This window comes from Camarhynchus parvulus, chromosome 2 (genome assembly GCF_901933205.1).
Source record: "Camarhynchus parvulus chromosome 2, STF_HiC, whole genome shotgun sequence".
Taxonomy (NCBI): Eukaryota; Metazoa; Chordata; class Aves; order Passeriformes; family Thraupidae; genus Camarhynchus; species Camarhynchus parvulus.
Window position 1 is genome coordinate 117364971 of NC_044572.1, and position 16797 is coordinate 117381767.

The 16797-nt window shown below is 37.8% G+C and overlaps 1 protein-coding gene across 2 annotated transcripts in view; it reads left to right on the forward strand.

The window, feature by feature from the left end:
- The window catches only part of LOC115900922 (serine/threonine-protein kinase Sgk3), a 55618-nt gene that overhangs the window by 30475 nt on the left and 8346 nt on the right, over positions 1 to 16797 (forward strand). For both annotated transcript variants that reach the window (XM_030943133.1, XM_030943132.1), the window contains exons 3-7: positions 3995 to 4078; positions 5965 to 6037; positions 8837 to 8912; positions 14638 to 14725; positions 16597 to 16646. In XM_030943133.1, coding sequence (XP_030798993.1) covers positions 3995 to 4078; positions 5965 to 6037; positions 8837 to 8912; positions 14638 to 14725; positions 16597 to 16646 — 371 coding nt within the window. The remainder of the gene's footprint in view (positions 1 to 3994; positions 4079 to 5964; positions 6038 to 8836; positions 8913 to 14637; positions 14726 to 16596; positions 16647 to 16797) is intronic.

The window sequence follows — 16797 nt, forward strand, 5'->3', positions numbered from 1 at the left end:
ACTTCCTCTAAGATTTTTTTTCATTGAGTGAGTTAGTCACTCTTCAGATGAGGAATGCAAACACTGTGGAAACAATACGGAGTTGCTGTCTGAAGAATACCACAAAACAACATTTTACTAGGAGTTATGTTGTCTCCTTCTCCTCTTCACCTCCCTTTTTTGGAGAACAGTGCTCTTTGATTCTACAAGTGTGTCAAGATGTAGCTTGGGGAAGGAGTGTGCCAGTAAAGGGAACTTTAAACAAAAGAGAACTTTACTAATTCCTTAAACCTCTGCATTCATGTGAAACTCAGATGAGCAGAAAAACCTTTGTGAAAGTCTAAACTTGAGCAGAACAGTTCTGTTTTGTTGCCTCAGTGCTGGCAGTTCTGCAGTTAAAATATGCCAGTGTGGTACATTGAGCATGTACTAATGTTGTGGTGTCCAGGTCATTTTACCTGAAGGTCTGTGAGACAGCCTGGGCAGTGTAAAGGCACTTTCTTTGGGCGTGCCCTTGAGAAAGCAGCGTGAAACATCAGAAATGGGGGGCAGAGAGAGGAGAGGGGAAGGAATCCAGCCTAGATTACACTGTGCAGAGGTACACTTTGTCCTGCTGCCTTCTGCTTTCTGTGCCAGGGAGTAATTAGCAACTTGACAAGAAGTGCTTTCACAACCAAGCTTTCGAATATTATCACATATATTTTAGGATTTGGTAACAGAAGTGAGGGTCATACTAAACTTCATGGTGGAAACTGTGAATTCCAGCATGTGTCAGTGCTGTTACTGTGTCCCCTGTGCTGTAGCTGTGTGTAATGACAGAATCCCATCAGTACTTTGACAGGGAGTGAGAAAGGGGTACAGGGGGAAGCAGCTCTTAGCAAATTTGTGGTAGGTATAATTGTCTCTTTTGATGGCCACACTATTGCCATTTCTGTAAAGAGCAGTAAGAGAGGTTTTCACTTGGGGTGAGAAGAAAGGTCAGAGTGATAAAGGCTAGGAAAGATTTCAGGTGACTGTGTAGTCTTCACCTTACCATTGCTCAGAGGGTGTTTCACTGCTGCTTCTGAGACTCTTCTAGAATCTTAGTGGTCTGAACAGGAACTGATTTTCAGCTCAAACTTTTCAATGGCTCACTTAATGCTGGCATGGAAACAACACAAGTATGTGCAACTTAGCTTTTGCTAGCTCTGCTTTTTGCCCTCACTCTCTGATAAAGCATTTTTAAAAACAATAATGTCTCTGAGCAGGCATCATTCTGATAATTAAATGAGCTTTTCAGTCTTGTCTCTGGAAGTGAACTTCTCATACCTCCTGAGCATTTTCATGATCTTTTATTGAATATTGGATTTGGTTTTGTTAAATACAGCATACTTTTGATATATTTACTACTACTTTTTTTTGTCTTTTTTCAAATGACTACATGTTTGCATCTTTTGGGTTCTGGCAGGGAACCTTTTTTGCTCCCATTTAATGCATGGCAACCAGCCTCTGTAAATCCACACTAGTTCGCTGTCTCTCATTTTTCAGAAGATTCAGCATTCACTTTCTCCATAAAAGGAATAAAGTATTTCCTTGTTTTGGACCATATCTAGCCTATATTAATTGCTCTCTGTCCTTGCTGCATATTAGGTCATTCTTTTGCCTGTTTTGACAAATAGCTTTGTTTTGGGTTTCTCACTTTTATCCCTATGCTGTTTGATGTCTGAGGCTTAATTTTCTCTTCTGACCTGTTCTCATCTCCCTTTACACCCTGATCATATACAGGCTTATTAAAAAATCTCTTTCAAGAATGCTGTTTGTCTGATTAAATCTGAAAACTTTGTCTCAGACCTGTGATGTATAATGTTAATCCCCAGCCCTGTGGAAATTGGGAGTTGGGGTTTTTTTTGTTTTTATTTGTTGACAATAAATAGTTTCCTTACTTTCTCAATGATTGCTCTGTCAAAATTGGAAAACAGCCTACCTTTTTATTTTTTCTTTGTTTAATAAAAATCAAGCATTTAATCCAGGAGGATGAGCTACTACAAACAGAGTTGAAGGCTTTTAATTTCAGTGACTTCTTTTGTGAAGAAATTCTGCTGCATCCAGAAATAGCTGGATCCTGTCCTGTCTGTATCTAGGAAGACATTTTATGGTTTTCAGGAATTCTGTTGTTTTTCTTCCTTTTTATTTTTCTCAAAGCTTTGTGGTTTTTACCCACATACTATGAGTTGTGATGCATCATATCTATGCTTAAGGAGTTTTCTAAGACCAAATTTGGATTAGGAATAATTAGACTTGAAAAGCTTATTATCTAAGTAAGTCTACATTCCTCCCCCCTACCTTTCTAGAAATAAGCATTGCACATCTCTCTAATCATTACACCGTAGCTGAGAGTAGTAAGACAGCCCTGACATGTCATGGTTTTAGTTTTTATCAGATTCTTAGTGGGTATTTTGTGTTTTCTTACCACTCAGTGTGCCCATAACTGTTGGACTTGAAACTGTTCCTTGGTTGGGGTGTGCAAGAGCTTTGTTGTGTGAACTGGATGACCTCATACAGGTTTTTCTATGCTCTCTTGTGTAAAAAATGTTGATTGTGTCATTGTTCTGCAGCTACTCTGAGAACAAAACTGTTTAAATTTAGCGGTTGCCAAGGAGGTGGATATCATCTCGTATCCTGAGTTATGCTTGCCTGTGCACTCTGCTCTCTGTGCTTCTGCCCAGCTACCTTGGCCCTCTGCTCAAGTGTGTTGGCATTGATGTGCTGTGCAGTCGTGGGGAGCAAAGGTGTTTTGTGTTTGAACACTGCTTGCAGGATTTGACTGCTGTGTAAGACCCAGTTCACGAGGACAGAGCTTAAGTTTTGCAGCTGAAGCTTTCGCTGCCTACAGCGTAGGGAGGCTCTAGAAGGGGAGTGGGTAGGTTTTATGCTAACACTTGTTTAGCAGTATGAGGCAAAGTGGGTTTTCTTAGAAAGTCTCATCAGCATTCTGCTGGATGCTTCCATTCAGCTTCCTGTGTCCCCCAGGGCCAGGAACTGAGAACAGCTTATGTGAGCAGTTAGCACAGCCTGACTGCAGCCCTCAGGCTGAGGAACCGATGGTGGTGGCTGCCACTTCCACTGTGGGAGTTAGAGACAGAGCCAAGGTGCTGCTGCAGGGCAGGAGGGAGACTGGGGCATTGGTCCAGTAGTCTGCTTTGGGAATTAGCAGTGCTCTGCACTCATTTCCTTGCTGAGCCCATCCTCTTCCCTGAAGGAATAGCTTAGCTCCTTCTGGAGGTACAAGAAAGTAGAGAAGTGAAGACAGCTGTTGCCTGAGAGAGGAGAAGCCTGTTGGACACACAGCTGCCAGCCAGGTTCATGAATCCAGCGACTGACAATCTGTCTAGTTACTGAAGTCCTCTGTGACATGGCCTTTGAAATGCCTGAAGTGTGCAGTGGGTTCCAGCTATACCTCCCTTCATCCCAGTGCTGTGTATTATGTTAAATAGGCTGTATTTCTGCCACAGCACCATTTCTTCCTCCCTGAACAGTTGTGCCATCTGCCAGGATTCTTCTGTATTCAGGGTGTTCAAATGAACAGTTATCTTCATACCTTCCATATGTACTTTCTCTTTAGGTTTTGGTGAAGGCAGTCTTCAGTATTTTTAAATGCTTTGCTTCTTAGTATTCGTCTTTATTATGAATTATTGAGTTGTTAACAAATTTCATATTAAATTTTAATAGACTACTATCTGATGGTCAGATGCTCTTTTTGGATATTAACTGATTAATGAAACTCCACTAAATCAATTTTGGTGTTTGTTTTCGCTTACCTGGTGTTTAAAAAATTTCTGCAAAGTACCAGATTCTTTTAGTTGTTCTTTTAGTCATTTTTGTTGATGTCTGTGTGACTTAGCTGTAAGAAATACATGGTTTGATAAGTGCATTTACACAATAAATTTAACAACCTGCCCTTAACTTTCACCACGAGATTAAACCTGAGAAGTTTTACCAAGCTTTGTGGGCAATAACACTGTCCTTGTTCCTACAGGTTTACAAAGTGTTGGTCTCTGTTGGCAGAAATGAGTGGTTTGTCTTTCGACGGTATGCAGAGTTTGATAAACTCTACAACACGGTAAGCAAAAAGCAAGCTATGAAATCATGCCAGAATAGCAGAGTAACACTTGCAGCGTTATGGTTTGAGTTAATCCTCTCTTGAGGAATTTGAGTCAACATTTAATAACCATAGGAGTCTAATTAAAGAAGATGATGGAGTGGGTTTTTTTAAACTTCAAGTTTGTTTGAATTTTAGACTCAAAATCCACTTATTTGTCACATTTTTTATAGTTCCTTGGCATCATAGCTTAATGAAACTTCCAGCTTGGTTGTTGTCAAAACATATAAAATGTGCTTTTGTTCATGATAAAAAACCCTGCAAAACATCTAGATAGATACATTCCTCCTAAGCGTTTTTCTTTGAAGTACTGAAAGCAATGAACAAATCCTTGTTTCTTAATAGAAATTTTGTAGTCAGTCATTGATGGCAGTTCATACCTGCAGTTTCAGAGCCAGTATGGTTTTTTGCACAAAAAAATGTGATCAGTATTCCCAAAAAAATAGCCCCCTTCAGCAACTAAGTATGGATTTCTTTGTTTGTTGCTAGAAGAGGGTTTTTGTGTAGTGGGCAAGTGGGGTAAATACTTGTTTAGCTGTGAGTATGAGTTATGTGTGCTGTGTCTATACTTTCCTCCAGTTCTTCACGTTTAGAGACCATAATTTTTGCTTTAACAAAAGCGGAAATAATTCCCCTCTGATTCTCATACTAAAATATTACCAGCTCCTTATTTGTGCCTTCCCTTCCACTGTCTCTTTGGGAAGTAGTCAGGCCTTTCTCTTCTGCCTCCCTGTGCATGGATTTGCATGTGGTAGTGGTCTTCAAACACAGGTTGTGAACTTGGAAATGTTTGAGCTGAAATGCCCCCGGATTCCCTGTGCTGGGCTTTGCCTGCATGTAGCAGGGATAAACCTGTAAGGGATGTGAAAACAGAAAATCCTCCTTTCAGAGGGAGTGTTGGTGATCCTGTTCCTTTGCCATGTTCTCTTGGCATTAGAATTGTCCTTGGTCTGCTGAAGTTTGTTCAGCCCTGGTCTCTCTGACATGGGCAGAGGTGAGGTCCTGGGGAAGCATAACCAGGAGGACATTTCCAGTTTCTGTTCAGAAATTTGTGTGTATATACACCAAAAAGAACTTGTGCTGCTAACTGAAAGAAATACTAGTGTTGCTAAGGGAAGAACTGCCAGCTACTGTATTAGAAAACTACTCCGTTAAAAAGGATGAGAGTAAGATTGCTCTTCTGGAATACTTGAAGGTGAAGTAAATGTAGTTGAGGATTGATTAGTGCCAGGTTTGGGGTTTTTTTAATATTCAATTCACTGTTGTTGTGTACAATCTTCTGGTCAGTTTATCAAGTGTAATAATTGAATTATCAAGTGCAGGATCCTAAAATAGACTGTTCATCTGCTTGTAATTTTGATGTAGGGGTAGACCACCTGTGATTTCTAAAGCTTAAAGAATGTAAAACCGAGATGCCTGTATCCCCTGTATCCCACTGTAAAGCTCCCTCATACAGCCCTGTGCAAGCAAGCAAATAAGAGAAAAACAAACCCAAAAGAGATAAAGAATTGATGGAGGAAGGAAGAAAAAGAAAAGGAAAAAGAAGACTGAAATTTGGTTTTATAACCTGGGGCAAATAATTTTGCACTGTTGCTCTAGTAGTCTGTAAAATGAAGATGAGATGGCCTTTGAATTTAAAAGGGTATGTCTATTGCAAACAAACTGAGTACAGATTGTTCTGGGTATGTTTTTTTCCCCCTTGTGTACAAGCAGAGGAAATGGCATAGCGGAGCAGAATTACTAATAATCAGGTGTTCAAACTGTTCATCAGAAAACAAACAAAATGCAATTATTTCTAGGTACTTTAACGTCTAAGCACAATCCAATTTTATGTGTTTTGTTTTCAGCTAAAGAAGCAATTTCCCACCATGAACCTGAAGATTCCAGCTAAAAGAATATTTGGAGATAATTTTGATCCTGGTATGTCATCATCTTGTTATTCATTTTGTCAGTTTCTTTATATGAAAATTGATCTATTCCAGCCTACAAGAAGCTGTCTTATATGAGTTTTGCAGCAGTCCTCAAAACAGTGACTAAAGCAAAGTTTAGTCATGCTTCAGTCAAGAGCAGGAACTAGCGTGGGTAGGTGTTTTACCTTGTGATAGTGAACGAAGCATTGCTTGGTCGCCCAGTGCCTCTCTTGCACTGAAGGCTATAGCTCCTCCCAGCCCTCCCATATTCAGGATTCTCATTCTGAACTGTCACATGTGACCTCTCTCCTATAAAAACAAAAGCCAAACCCCAAACTCTTCCTTAGCGTTATCCGTAGTCCATTTTAAACTTTCTTTGTGTTACATGCCTCACAGCCATCTCTGAAAAATGAAATAACTCAAGGATTTATCTTTGAGACTTTTGACCTCTCTGTATCTGAATGTGCTTCCTTGTACAGTTCAGGTGAAAACGAACTTCTGTAAGTGGAACAACAACAGGAAGCTTGTCTGATATGAATGTTTTGTGCTCAAGATACCAGTGATAGGTGGCCATTTAGCTTGCTCTGTACACAGTGAAATACTAATGAATGTCACTTGAAAATTCCCTTGAAGTAACCTGGGTGGCACCACAGATGAATTAATAAAAAGGCAAGTGGGAAGGCCAGACCATTGCTCAGTGTGTTTGTACTATTCATTCAAGCCATTTTCACTTCAGGCTTTTCCTGCAGCTCTTTGGACCCCTCCTGCCCTCCCCTGCTTGCTGATGTGGTCAGACTGTAGTTTCATCTCCTCCTGCATTTATTTCAATTGTTCATTTTCTCCTTTGCTGAGGAACAAATTGATCCAAAGTTGTTGAACTCTTAGGATGTGGATGTTTGGGTTTTTGAAAGTTCTGACAAACAAACCTAGTTTTTGGCAGTTAATCATCTGGATCCTGATGTAAATACTCTTCTATTTTTTATTAGAATAATCAAATACAAGTATCCAAGCTCTGATGTTCTCTTCTGATAAAGATGTAAATGATTGCCAAAAGTTCTACATGTATTTTGTCTACAGGGACTTTTTGTTTAGTTCTGGTTCCTTTTCTCTGACCTTGGGATTCTCAGAGCTGGCTGAAGACCAGAGAATGCCATGTAGTCTGGTTTGCTGTACAGGCAAATATGCAGGTGGATTTCTTGGAGCCAAATTTAGGAAACTGAAGTTTTAAAGGGGGAAAAAACCTCAACTAAAACTTTATTAAAATTATATATGTAAAACAAAGTCCTCAAACTTGTTTTAAATTTCCGTGAACTACGCTGAAATCCTTGAAGCATGAGAAACCAAATAGTTCTCAAGATGTTTCTTGCTGGGAGGCAGGGTGGAGATGGAGCCATGATGCTTATGTAAATAATTCTTTTTCTTAACACTGATTTATTGAAGCTTTGATGTAATGTTTCTGCTGGCTCCTGAAACAAGCTACATATTTTACAAATACTGGAAAGGTATTTTACTTCTGTAATCCATCCATGGGTATGCAACATTGTACTATTGCATTGAAATGCAGCAGAGTGAGACCTTTACATCCTTTTACCCGAAAGTACCAAAAATACTGTCATCTAAATTGTCATTTAAATGCTCCAGTTTTATTGGCACTTAAGTTGTTTTAAAATTAATTTTGTTTTAACTTGACAAAAATGGAACAGAAACCAGTCAGAATATAGAACCTGAAAATTTCAGATGTTACAGATGTTTTATCTTCACCAGCATGGATAGCCCTGTAGGCTTAGATTGACTGTTGACGCTGTACATCTGCCACACTGAAACTGCTGATGTTGTTCACTCCCATAATATCTGTATGCAAATTTACCTTTCTGTTAGATGTCAGTTATTTGGGATTATTAAATACCCTAGGAAGGGTTCAGGGATTATATCCCTAAACAACATGGACATTTTTCTTAATGTTTTAAGTACAGCTGTTAATTAAAACTTAATTTTAATTTAAAATTTTAATAATTGTCAGTAATCTGGATATGACAGTCATTGAAATGCCTTAAAAGTTAGTGCTGGAGTTAAATATTCTTTTTTCCATACAAATTTCTGTTGATATGAGTAATGAAAGATAGGATTATTCCATTTTACGCTTTATTTTATGTTAGAACTCTAATTCTATTCTAAATCCTTTGTGTGTCTTTCCATGTTACTACAGAATAGTTACATGTCTTAAGCTTTAGACAAGGGAAGGGATTCTGTGGATTATCTTTTTTTAATGTTGGAGATGATGTCCAAAATCTAAAGGAAAGTATTTTATTTTGTTATCTTCGATGGCTTTATCTGAGTGCCTGCTGGCAGGATGAATTGTGCAATTTTCCCCCTGCCATACATATATTATGGAAATATGCTGCTTGGTGGGACTGTTCATGTAAAAACTTGACTTGTGCAACTGATGGCAGGTTTTGCCTGTGGCTTCTTGGGGTTTTTGTTTCTGTGGAATCAGGTGCTGAAGGGCTCACCCCTGCAGCCTTCACTGCAGTTACACATTGTTCTTGAAGCACAGGGTGCCACTTCTAATCCACCTGGCTTTTAACATTTTTAAGTAGCGTTACAGAGACAGTGAAATTTATTCTCTCAGCTCAGTTCAATGTTTAAAGCTTGCAGTTTTCATATGTAGAACCAATCCTGTTCCAAATTAGTCATGGGCCAGTCTCCTTTTAACTGCTGTTTTAAATCCTGAAAAACCTGAATAAGAAAATAAGCTGACTGATGATTCTAATAAGCTGACTGATGATTCTAATAAATCTGTTTTTTTCAGATTTTATTAAACAGAGAAGAGCAGGACTGAATGAATTCATTCAAAATTTAGTTAGACAGCCAGAGCTATGCAACCAGTAAGTAGTTTCATTTCTGTTTTATAAGGGCTGTTGAAAAGACACGAGATGAAAACATATGTTAAATACAAGATTGCAAATTAGGTATTTAACCAGAAAATGTATTTTACCTGTTCAGAGCTCTTCAGTATAAAAAACACCAACTTTATGTGGCCATCCATTCAGGAAAAATCTACAGACTGAAGAGTATAAAAGTGTTTTTGTTTTCTGAAAACCAACCTATAAATCAATTTGCAGGCAATTAACAGATCTGAATTCCAGGGGTGCAGATTCCACTGTAAACTGCTGCTGTGCTGGGCAGGTGTTTGCTTTGCCAGTGGCTGTACTGTTTGAGGGCCCTGCTGTCCCTTGCTGCTGTGTTGCTGGCAGTCACTCACTGCCTGCATCCTTTTTCTGTTAAGAGCAGTTCATGTGTGCTCCAGAACCTGTTTAAAGCACGGTAACCAAGGGGCTTAATTGGCTTCCTGAGATGGTTTGGGACAACCAAGCTGAGCTGCCTAAAGGAAATGATGGATAAGCTTGTACCTAAACTCTTCCCAGCAGGATAAGCTTGTACCTAAACTGTTCCCAGCAGAGGAACTGCAGGTGTGTTCATCACTACCAGTGGTGAATGGGAGATGGTGCTAGGACAGAGTCAGCTCCAGTTAAATCTGGAGAGCCCCACTTTGTGGATGAACTCATTGCAGGGCAAACAGGCGCCTTCTTTCAGTCCGAAGCTGTAATCAGTTTCAACTAAATCCATGCTGCTTTCTAGGTTGCTTGAACTGGTAAAATGGTAAAGCTCTATGCTTAGCTTTAGTGTTGAGGAAATGTCTTTAATAAATATGCTTTGTTTAATTAGCCTATTTTTACAGCCTGAGAAATTGCCCATTTCCCACAGGAAAAAAGTAACTCTAACAGAATATCACTGCAGTTCGCAGCATGCAGTCAGATTTTCTTTTTTCACAACAAATGAACTATTTAATGTCCTATCAACCTGAAATATGTACTTCCTTTCCTTTCTAGAAAAATAAAAATAGGAGCATTTTATATATACTTCTTTTGATGAGTGAAAAAAAAAATTAGTAACAAAGTCTAATTTGGATAGATAGGAAGGATACCTTTCTACCAGAACAAGCACTATGAGGTTTGTGTTCATGGTACTATTCTTTGGGAAATAATAAAAAGCACTTTAATACAACAAATTACTGGAAACCAATCTACTTTGTTTCATTGGGAAAGGATACTGGTTTATTTAGGCCAGTCTCCTCCTCTGGTTCTCAGTATATCCAATTACCAAATATTTTTGTTTCAAAACATAAAATATTTGTTCTCCAGAGGTAAAATGGTGCTTTTTTTTGTTTTGTTTTGTTATGGACAGCATAAAGTGGTGTGCTTAAAAAAAAAAGTCATCAAACCTCAAATCCACCTCCCTACCTAAATTTTTGTGAGCTTTTAAAATTGTTTTATGCTGGAATGTAACTATGAAGAACCAATGTTCTTTAATATGGCACTTAGCTTACCTGATCCATTAAAATGACTTAAACCAGGGTTAAGACATAGGCCTGATAGTGTTTGGTGCTGATGAAAATGTGTTCAATGATAAGCTTATTAAACAGATTGCTACAATAAAACAAATAGAGACCAAAGTTTGTTTTTTACTATTCTCCTCTACCCCACCCTTAAAGAAATACTGAATTAAGCAGGAGAAAAAGCTGTCCACAGCTTTTAATCCACAGTTTAGTGCAAAAGCATTTAATTTTGTAATTTCTGTGTTGTTTCTCTTTTAATAACTGCAAGATGATTGTTTTTCTGAAGTTAGCTTTTACTTTTTGCAGTATTGCACTGTAAAAAATCATATTAATAATTATGTAATCTTTCACCTTTTCTGTTGTGCCAGTGAATGTTGTTATAGAAGAAATACCAAATATTTGATCTTGGTGCTTGGAATTTTTTATAAAATCTGATTTAAGCTACTCAAGGGGTAGGTGGTGACTGAGTCCTCACAGATAGTCCATCCTTGCATTCTTATTTTTGCTTTAATGTGCTAATTAAATTTGAAACAAGGTCAAAATCTTATGTAAAGTTAGTGATGTGCAAGCAAGACTTAGTGGGTTGTGCATTCTCACAAAACCATTAGGAAATCCACCTTCCACGGCATCTTCTAAGCATTAAAACCAATATCAGCATGTCATATATTTTCAGTCCTGATTAGGAGAATTGTTTCACTAAAAGCTTAAGGATGTTTCAAGGTGTTCTCATTTCTGGATGGGAAGGCACCTGAACATCTGAAGTGAAAAGCACAAATGTCAGATTCAATGTGTCCAAGGTGGTAATATTTACATTATTCTTTGAAACACGCAGCACTGTGTTCTTATTTTCCATCAGTGGATTTTTTTCTTGGGTCTGGCACATTTCTTGAATATTGTATCAAAGCCAGACCTTTTTGCTCAATAAAAAAATCCAAAAAAAGCCTAAGGTGTATTGGAGTGCTTAGAGAGAGACCCTGTGACAGTTTTTCCTGCAGTCCCTGCCAGGTGGAATACAGGGTGGGATCACTGGCTTGGTCCAAATTGGGAATTACGTGGATGAGCTTCAAGCTGCATTTCCTCAGACTTACTGTGATAGACAGCTTGTTCTCACAGATGGAATGCAGGTGTTCCAAGAAAAGGTAGGGATAGAAAGGGCAGAAAGGATAGAGGTCTGACAATGTGTCTCCCTTGCTGACTGCTGTCCTTAATAGGAGCTGGGAGTTTGTTCCTAGTGAGCACTGGGAGCCTCCCTAAAACACTGCACAGCTCCTGCAAGTGGGCTGCTCACCCCCTCAAATGTAGGCCTTCACTGAAGTATTAATGCATTTAATTGCTGTCTATCAGAACATGTCCAAAGAAAACCTGTTTGAAAAACTGTATAATAGAGGATGCATTAAAGATGTAATGCAGTTATTTTTAAATAGTCCAAAGTAGCTCCTTAATGAGAATGAGAACATTTGCATAACACTTGAAGAACTCAAGGATGACAATACTCTGCAACCTGTGGGGAAACAAGTTATCAGTTCTGTAAGTGAGAAGCAGGGTCTGAATGTGTTCCTTAGAAGAGAATCAGTCACAGTTTTTCTCTGATTTCAAAATCTGATGAATATAAAAGTAAATGTGAAACCCCTGAATTGTAGAATCTTGCAGTCTGTGCTGGGGAAAGAACACCTTGCACTATATTATTGTCCTCTTTTAAAGTGTTACTGTGCTTTATTGCATTAGGGCTTTTTGAACCTTGCTTTCTGAAAGAAAGATAAAAGTGGTTTACTTTTTAAGAAAATGTGGTAAGAGGAGGGAGGAGTTGGACACTGTTACTTAAATAAAATGTGTCTTAAATGTTAAGTTTCTGTCAGTGGCTATTAATTTTACCGTTTTGCTTCAAAATTTGTGTGACCTTTTGGGTTTGTTCATATTTCTGTGTGCATCCAAAATTTTTGTGTGGTATTATACTGTTTTTGCAGGAAAACTAATGCAGAATGACTGTTACATAAGCAATGGTATTAAGCAGAGCTTGACATTCTTTTGTGTGTTTCAGAGATAATCCACAAAATAAATTTATTCAGTCAGTCATAAAAATCCAGACAAAACCAACTTTTGCTGGTAGTATATGTACAATGTATACTGAGTATCCCTTTTGAAGTGGTTTTCTCAACCCTTTTGATTCCATAGGTGAGGTTATTTTAGGAATAGTTTCCATGTATTCTTAATATATTGACTTAATCTGTGTGAGTTAATAGCATAAAAGTCATATCAATCTGTATAGCATTTTGCATAACATGCTGCAATCTTGCCTAAGAAATTTGTACATAATTTTTTTTTTTTTAATCAGTAGTTCTTTGCAGTGCTTTTAGAATTGCAAATGTGAACACTGTAACATCAGTTACAATGCCGGCTGTTGTGGAGTTGTGGGATACCCTGCAACTGTACAGCAGCCTTTTCCTGTGAATTGATATTTTTATGTTTTTCCTGCTGTGAATTCAGTAGTGAACAAAGTAACTTCAGTAACTATTTGGATGTATGACAACATGCTCTATTTAATCAGCCAGTTGTTCAGAATAATTAATACTGAAAGGTAATAAAGGTCTGTTTCTGTTTTTCTGTCTAGTGAAAAGCATTAACCATAACTTTTTATTCTTGATTTTATGATATCCAAATGTTCTGAAACTTAAATTGTTGCATCATGACCCAGTATTACTACAGTGTTCAAACCACTGTGATTTTTGTCTTCCTGGCCTCAGGATATAAGACAGATGCTGAAATAGATTAGAATTTGGAATTCATATAAAATGGGAAGTATTAAACTGAAATAATGGTGGGAAATTATGTGAATAGTCTTGTTGCTGTGCTTTAAAACTGAAAGGCTGAAGGTAACTGAGACATATTTCAAATAGGACTTAGGAATACAGAATGTAGGTGATGAAAACTGGGAGCCTCAGATAGCCTGGGATACGAGGTAGGTTCAGTAGTGCTGACAGGAAATTACAGGAGCTGGAGAAGTGTCAGAAACAGCTCATCTCTTACTTCTGATCCTCACTGATCAGAGATGTGGAGGGTAAATGGATTGAAAATAGGGAGTGCATTTGTTTCTTTCTTAAAATTACCCTATTTTATATATTCTAGGAACAGATTAAAAGAGCAGCTCCATAGTAAGCTAGTGCCTTTCTTGTACTGCATGGCTTGTGTGGAGTTTCCTATCAGTGACTGTCCTGAGTCCTTCTCAAACAACTTCGTCTCTGAAATGCAGGAAAGATTTCTTCCTTGATAAGAAGGTTGCCTTTTAGTGAACTGAAGGAACTTGAAAGATTCAAATAGTCTCTTGAAGTGGTTTATACAGGCTATACACAATACCCATCTTTTTAGGAATTGATTTTTCCTCAGTTGTATTGCATTATTCTTTACTTGCACTGTGCTGTGGTTCAGAAAGATGTTTCATTCTTTTGATCTGTTGGACAAGCCTTTCTTCCTGGAAGAAGAAATTCTTGGAATTCTCTTGCTTTCCCATCTTTCTCTGTCCTTGTCTCCCAGCCCCACCAAGACAGAACTTGAAACCGGTGCTGAAGATAAAATGCATCTCCTTAGGTACTGTGGGAGGCCTGTTGCTAATTCCTGAAGCATTTGTGTCCTGCAGCTGACTGAAAGGATTTCTGAACACTGTTTTTACAGTGTCCAGCCAGAAGGAATTCTGAACACAGGATCACCATCTTCTGCTTTAAAGTGAATGGGGAGAGGAATGTTACTGCTGTGTATCTCTTGGAACACGTCTTCCTTGGGATACAGATGATGTATTTCATTCTCTATTGTATTGGACAATTCAGTTCATTTTAGAAAACAAAAATTTAAACTCTTCAGTTTTTGGGAAGAAAGTTGGTTTCTTGGTGGCTACTAGCCAGTTAGAACTCATGCTTTCTTCTGATAATTATCTTTAAATGCAGTTCTGCAGGGTATCCTTCTGAAGTCTTCATATACGTATACTTTAACATGTCAGGTTTTGCAAGTGAAAAGGTTTGTGCTCTATAACACACTTGACAGTTGAATTATATTGTTGTAAAAGAAAGTATTGCTTGTACACAGTTCTTAATTACCAGAACTTAAATATAAAACTTAGTGATGAGTAACTCCTCTGTATGCTGCTGTTCAGTCCTATGCTCCGTGTTTATGGCTGAAAATCTTGCAGATTATTGGTGTGCTAATGAAGTTAACTGTGTTTCTAGCCCAGATGTCAGAGCATTTCTTCAGATGGATAACCCAAAACACCAGTCAGATCCATCTGAAGATGAAGATGAAAGGAGCAGTCGGAAGGTAATAAAACAGAAGTAGAACAGTCTTCTAAATTTTAGCTACTTGAGGGCAATCATCTTAGGTATATTATTTACTGAAAACTACTGGTGTATTTTGCAATGAATCTCATCCCTGTTCTTTTAAACACTCAGTTCCACTGTGGGCTGTAAGCTATTTTTCTGTCAGGTGTGAACTGCAGAGAGGAGTAAAAGTGATTGCTGGCTTTGTCTTGCTTATTCCCCCCTTGCTATAGGGGTTAAAGAAACACGACTTTAGTCATAGCTTAGCTGTCAGAGTTTTTGCAGTCTGTTCAAAAGCTCTTGCTAAGAACATCTGGCAAGGAGCAGGGGAGATTGAATGTTTAATTGTCTTTTTGTTTGCTTGTGCGTTCTTCTTTTTTAAAGATGGGGAGAAATAGAATTCTCTCAGGGGAAAAAATGCAATCTTTCTAAAATTCACTTAGGAGGAAGGATGGATTTAATTTCATTTCACGTATAACATTGTGTGAGGTCTTTTTTGTTTCTTTTGTCAAGAAAGCCACTATATAGCTGGATGTATTCTCTGAAAATTAGTTTGCAGCCTCCAGAAACAGTGCTGTTTGAAAAAAGGAGTATTTCTAGGAAGGCAGAAGTGCCATATTTAAGCTTGTCCTCTCTATTACTTACTGCTTGGCATAAAGATGTGATATTAGTACTTCTTTTCTTACTCAGCCCCTGTTAAAGATGTAAGATTTGTTTCAGTTTGTGTGTGATCCATGGGAGATTTAGTATGTTCTGAAAGTTTCATTTTAAAGTCACTAGTTTAAGATAGAGGTTTCCTCATCCTATGAAAGGTATTTTAAGTAATGTGGAATGATATAAACCATCTCTGGAAAATTAATGATGTGTCATGCCACAACAAATTCCAAAAAGAGAGCTACTGCATAATGGCCTGGACCCCATATTTTTGGTGGAAAATTCCCCTTATGGTTACTGTAAATGATGAAGCCAAACAACAAGAAACAAAAAAATAGCCTTCAAAAAAAAAAGTGGTTTTTACAGTAGTTCTTCTTTCAAAACTGTCCAGCACCACTGGCTCATTTCAGTGAGTAGTGGCATCCAGTGCTGCTGTCAGACCATTTTCCACTTCTGGAGTACTGGTTTATGCTGGCTGGCACCTGCCCCAGGTAACTTGTATTTGAGTGCAGTTTATTCTTCTCTAATAAATTCCAGAATCACAATGAGAGTACAAATACCACTTTTCTAAATCAAAAACAAAATTGATAAAATCACCTAAATGACAGTGGCTTCCTCTGCTCCCCATAATTTACAAATTCTGCCTGGGTGTGTACCAGTAAGATTCATGGAATTCCAGGAATTGAGTTATTTAACCTTTAATGTCAGGATAGAAAAGGTTGGTAATGTTTTTCTTGGGGTTGAAAGAATGTTCATTTCCATGTTTTTAAAAGCACTGTGTCTTTCATTAATTACTCTTATATAAACAGTGTGGGCTTAAAATTATTGTATTAGTAAAATCTTGAAGATTTTGGAATAAAAGGTAGGGAATATGTTCATGAAGCAAGTACAGAAAGGGTTAAATTCTGAATGAAGAACAAGTTGTTTATTGAAATACTCTTCAATTTTTATTTCTGATCTTTTCCTCTCTGAATGAACACAGATATTTTATTACCTTCATCTTGGAACAGGATGTGTGTAGAAAGAATTTGTGACAAGGTGATGATGGCCAGGTGTTTCAGTTCCCACTCTAGATGTTAGATCTCTTTAAAATTCTAATGTAACAAGTGTAAAGGTATGGATTGAGCAGATCAGTAGAGTATTTTGAAATTAGGATTGGTTGAAAGGTAAGAGAGAAGAAAAAGTATTACAAGTAAACTTCTTTGTTTCTCCCAACAGTTAAACTCTACCTCACAGAATATCAACCTGGGACCATCTGGAAATCCTCAGTAGGTTTCAATTCAATTGAATTTAATGTAACTCCATTTAATGTAAATTTAAAACTTAATTAAATGGGATTAAAATTAATTTGAAAACCTGAAAAGTTAGACTGACCTTGGGAGTGGTTCCACAGCTTCTGAAAACAAGCTTGGTTTATTG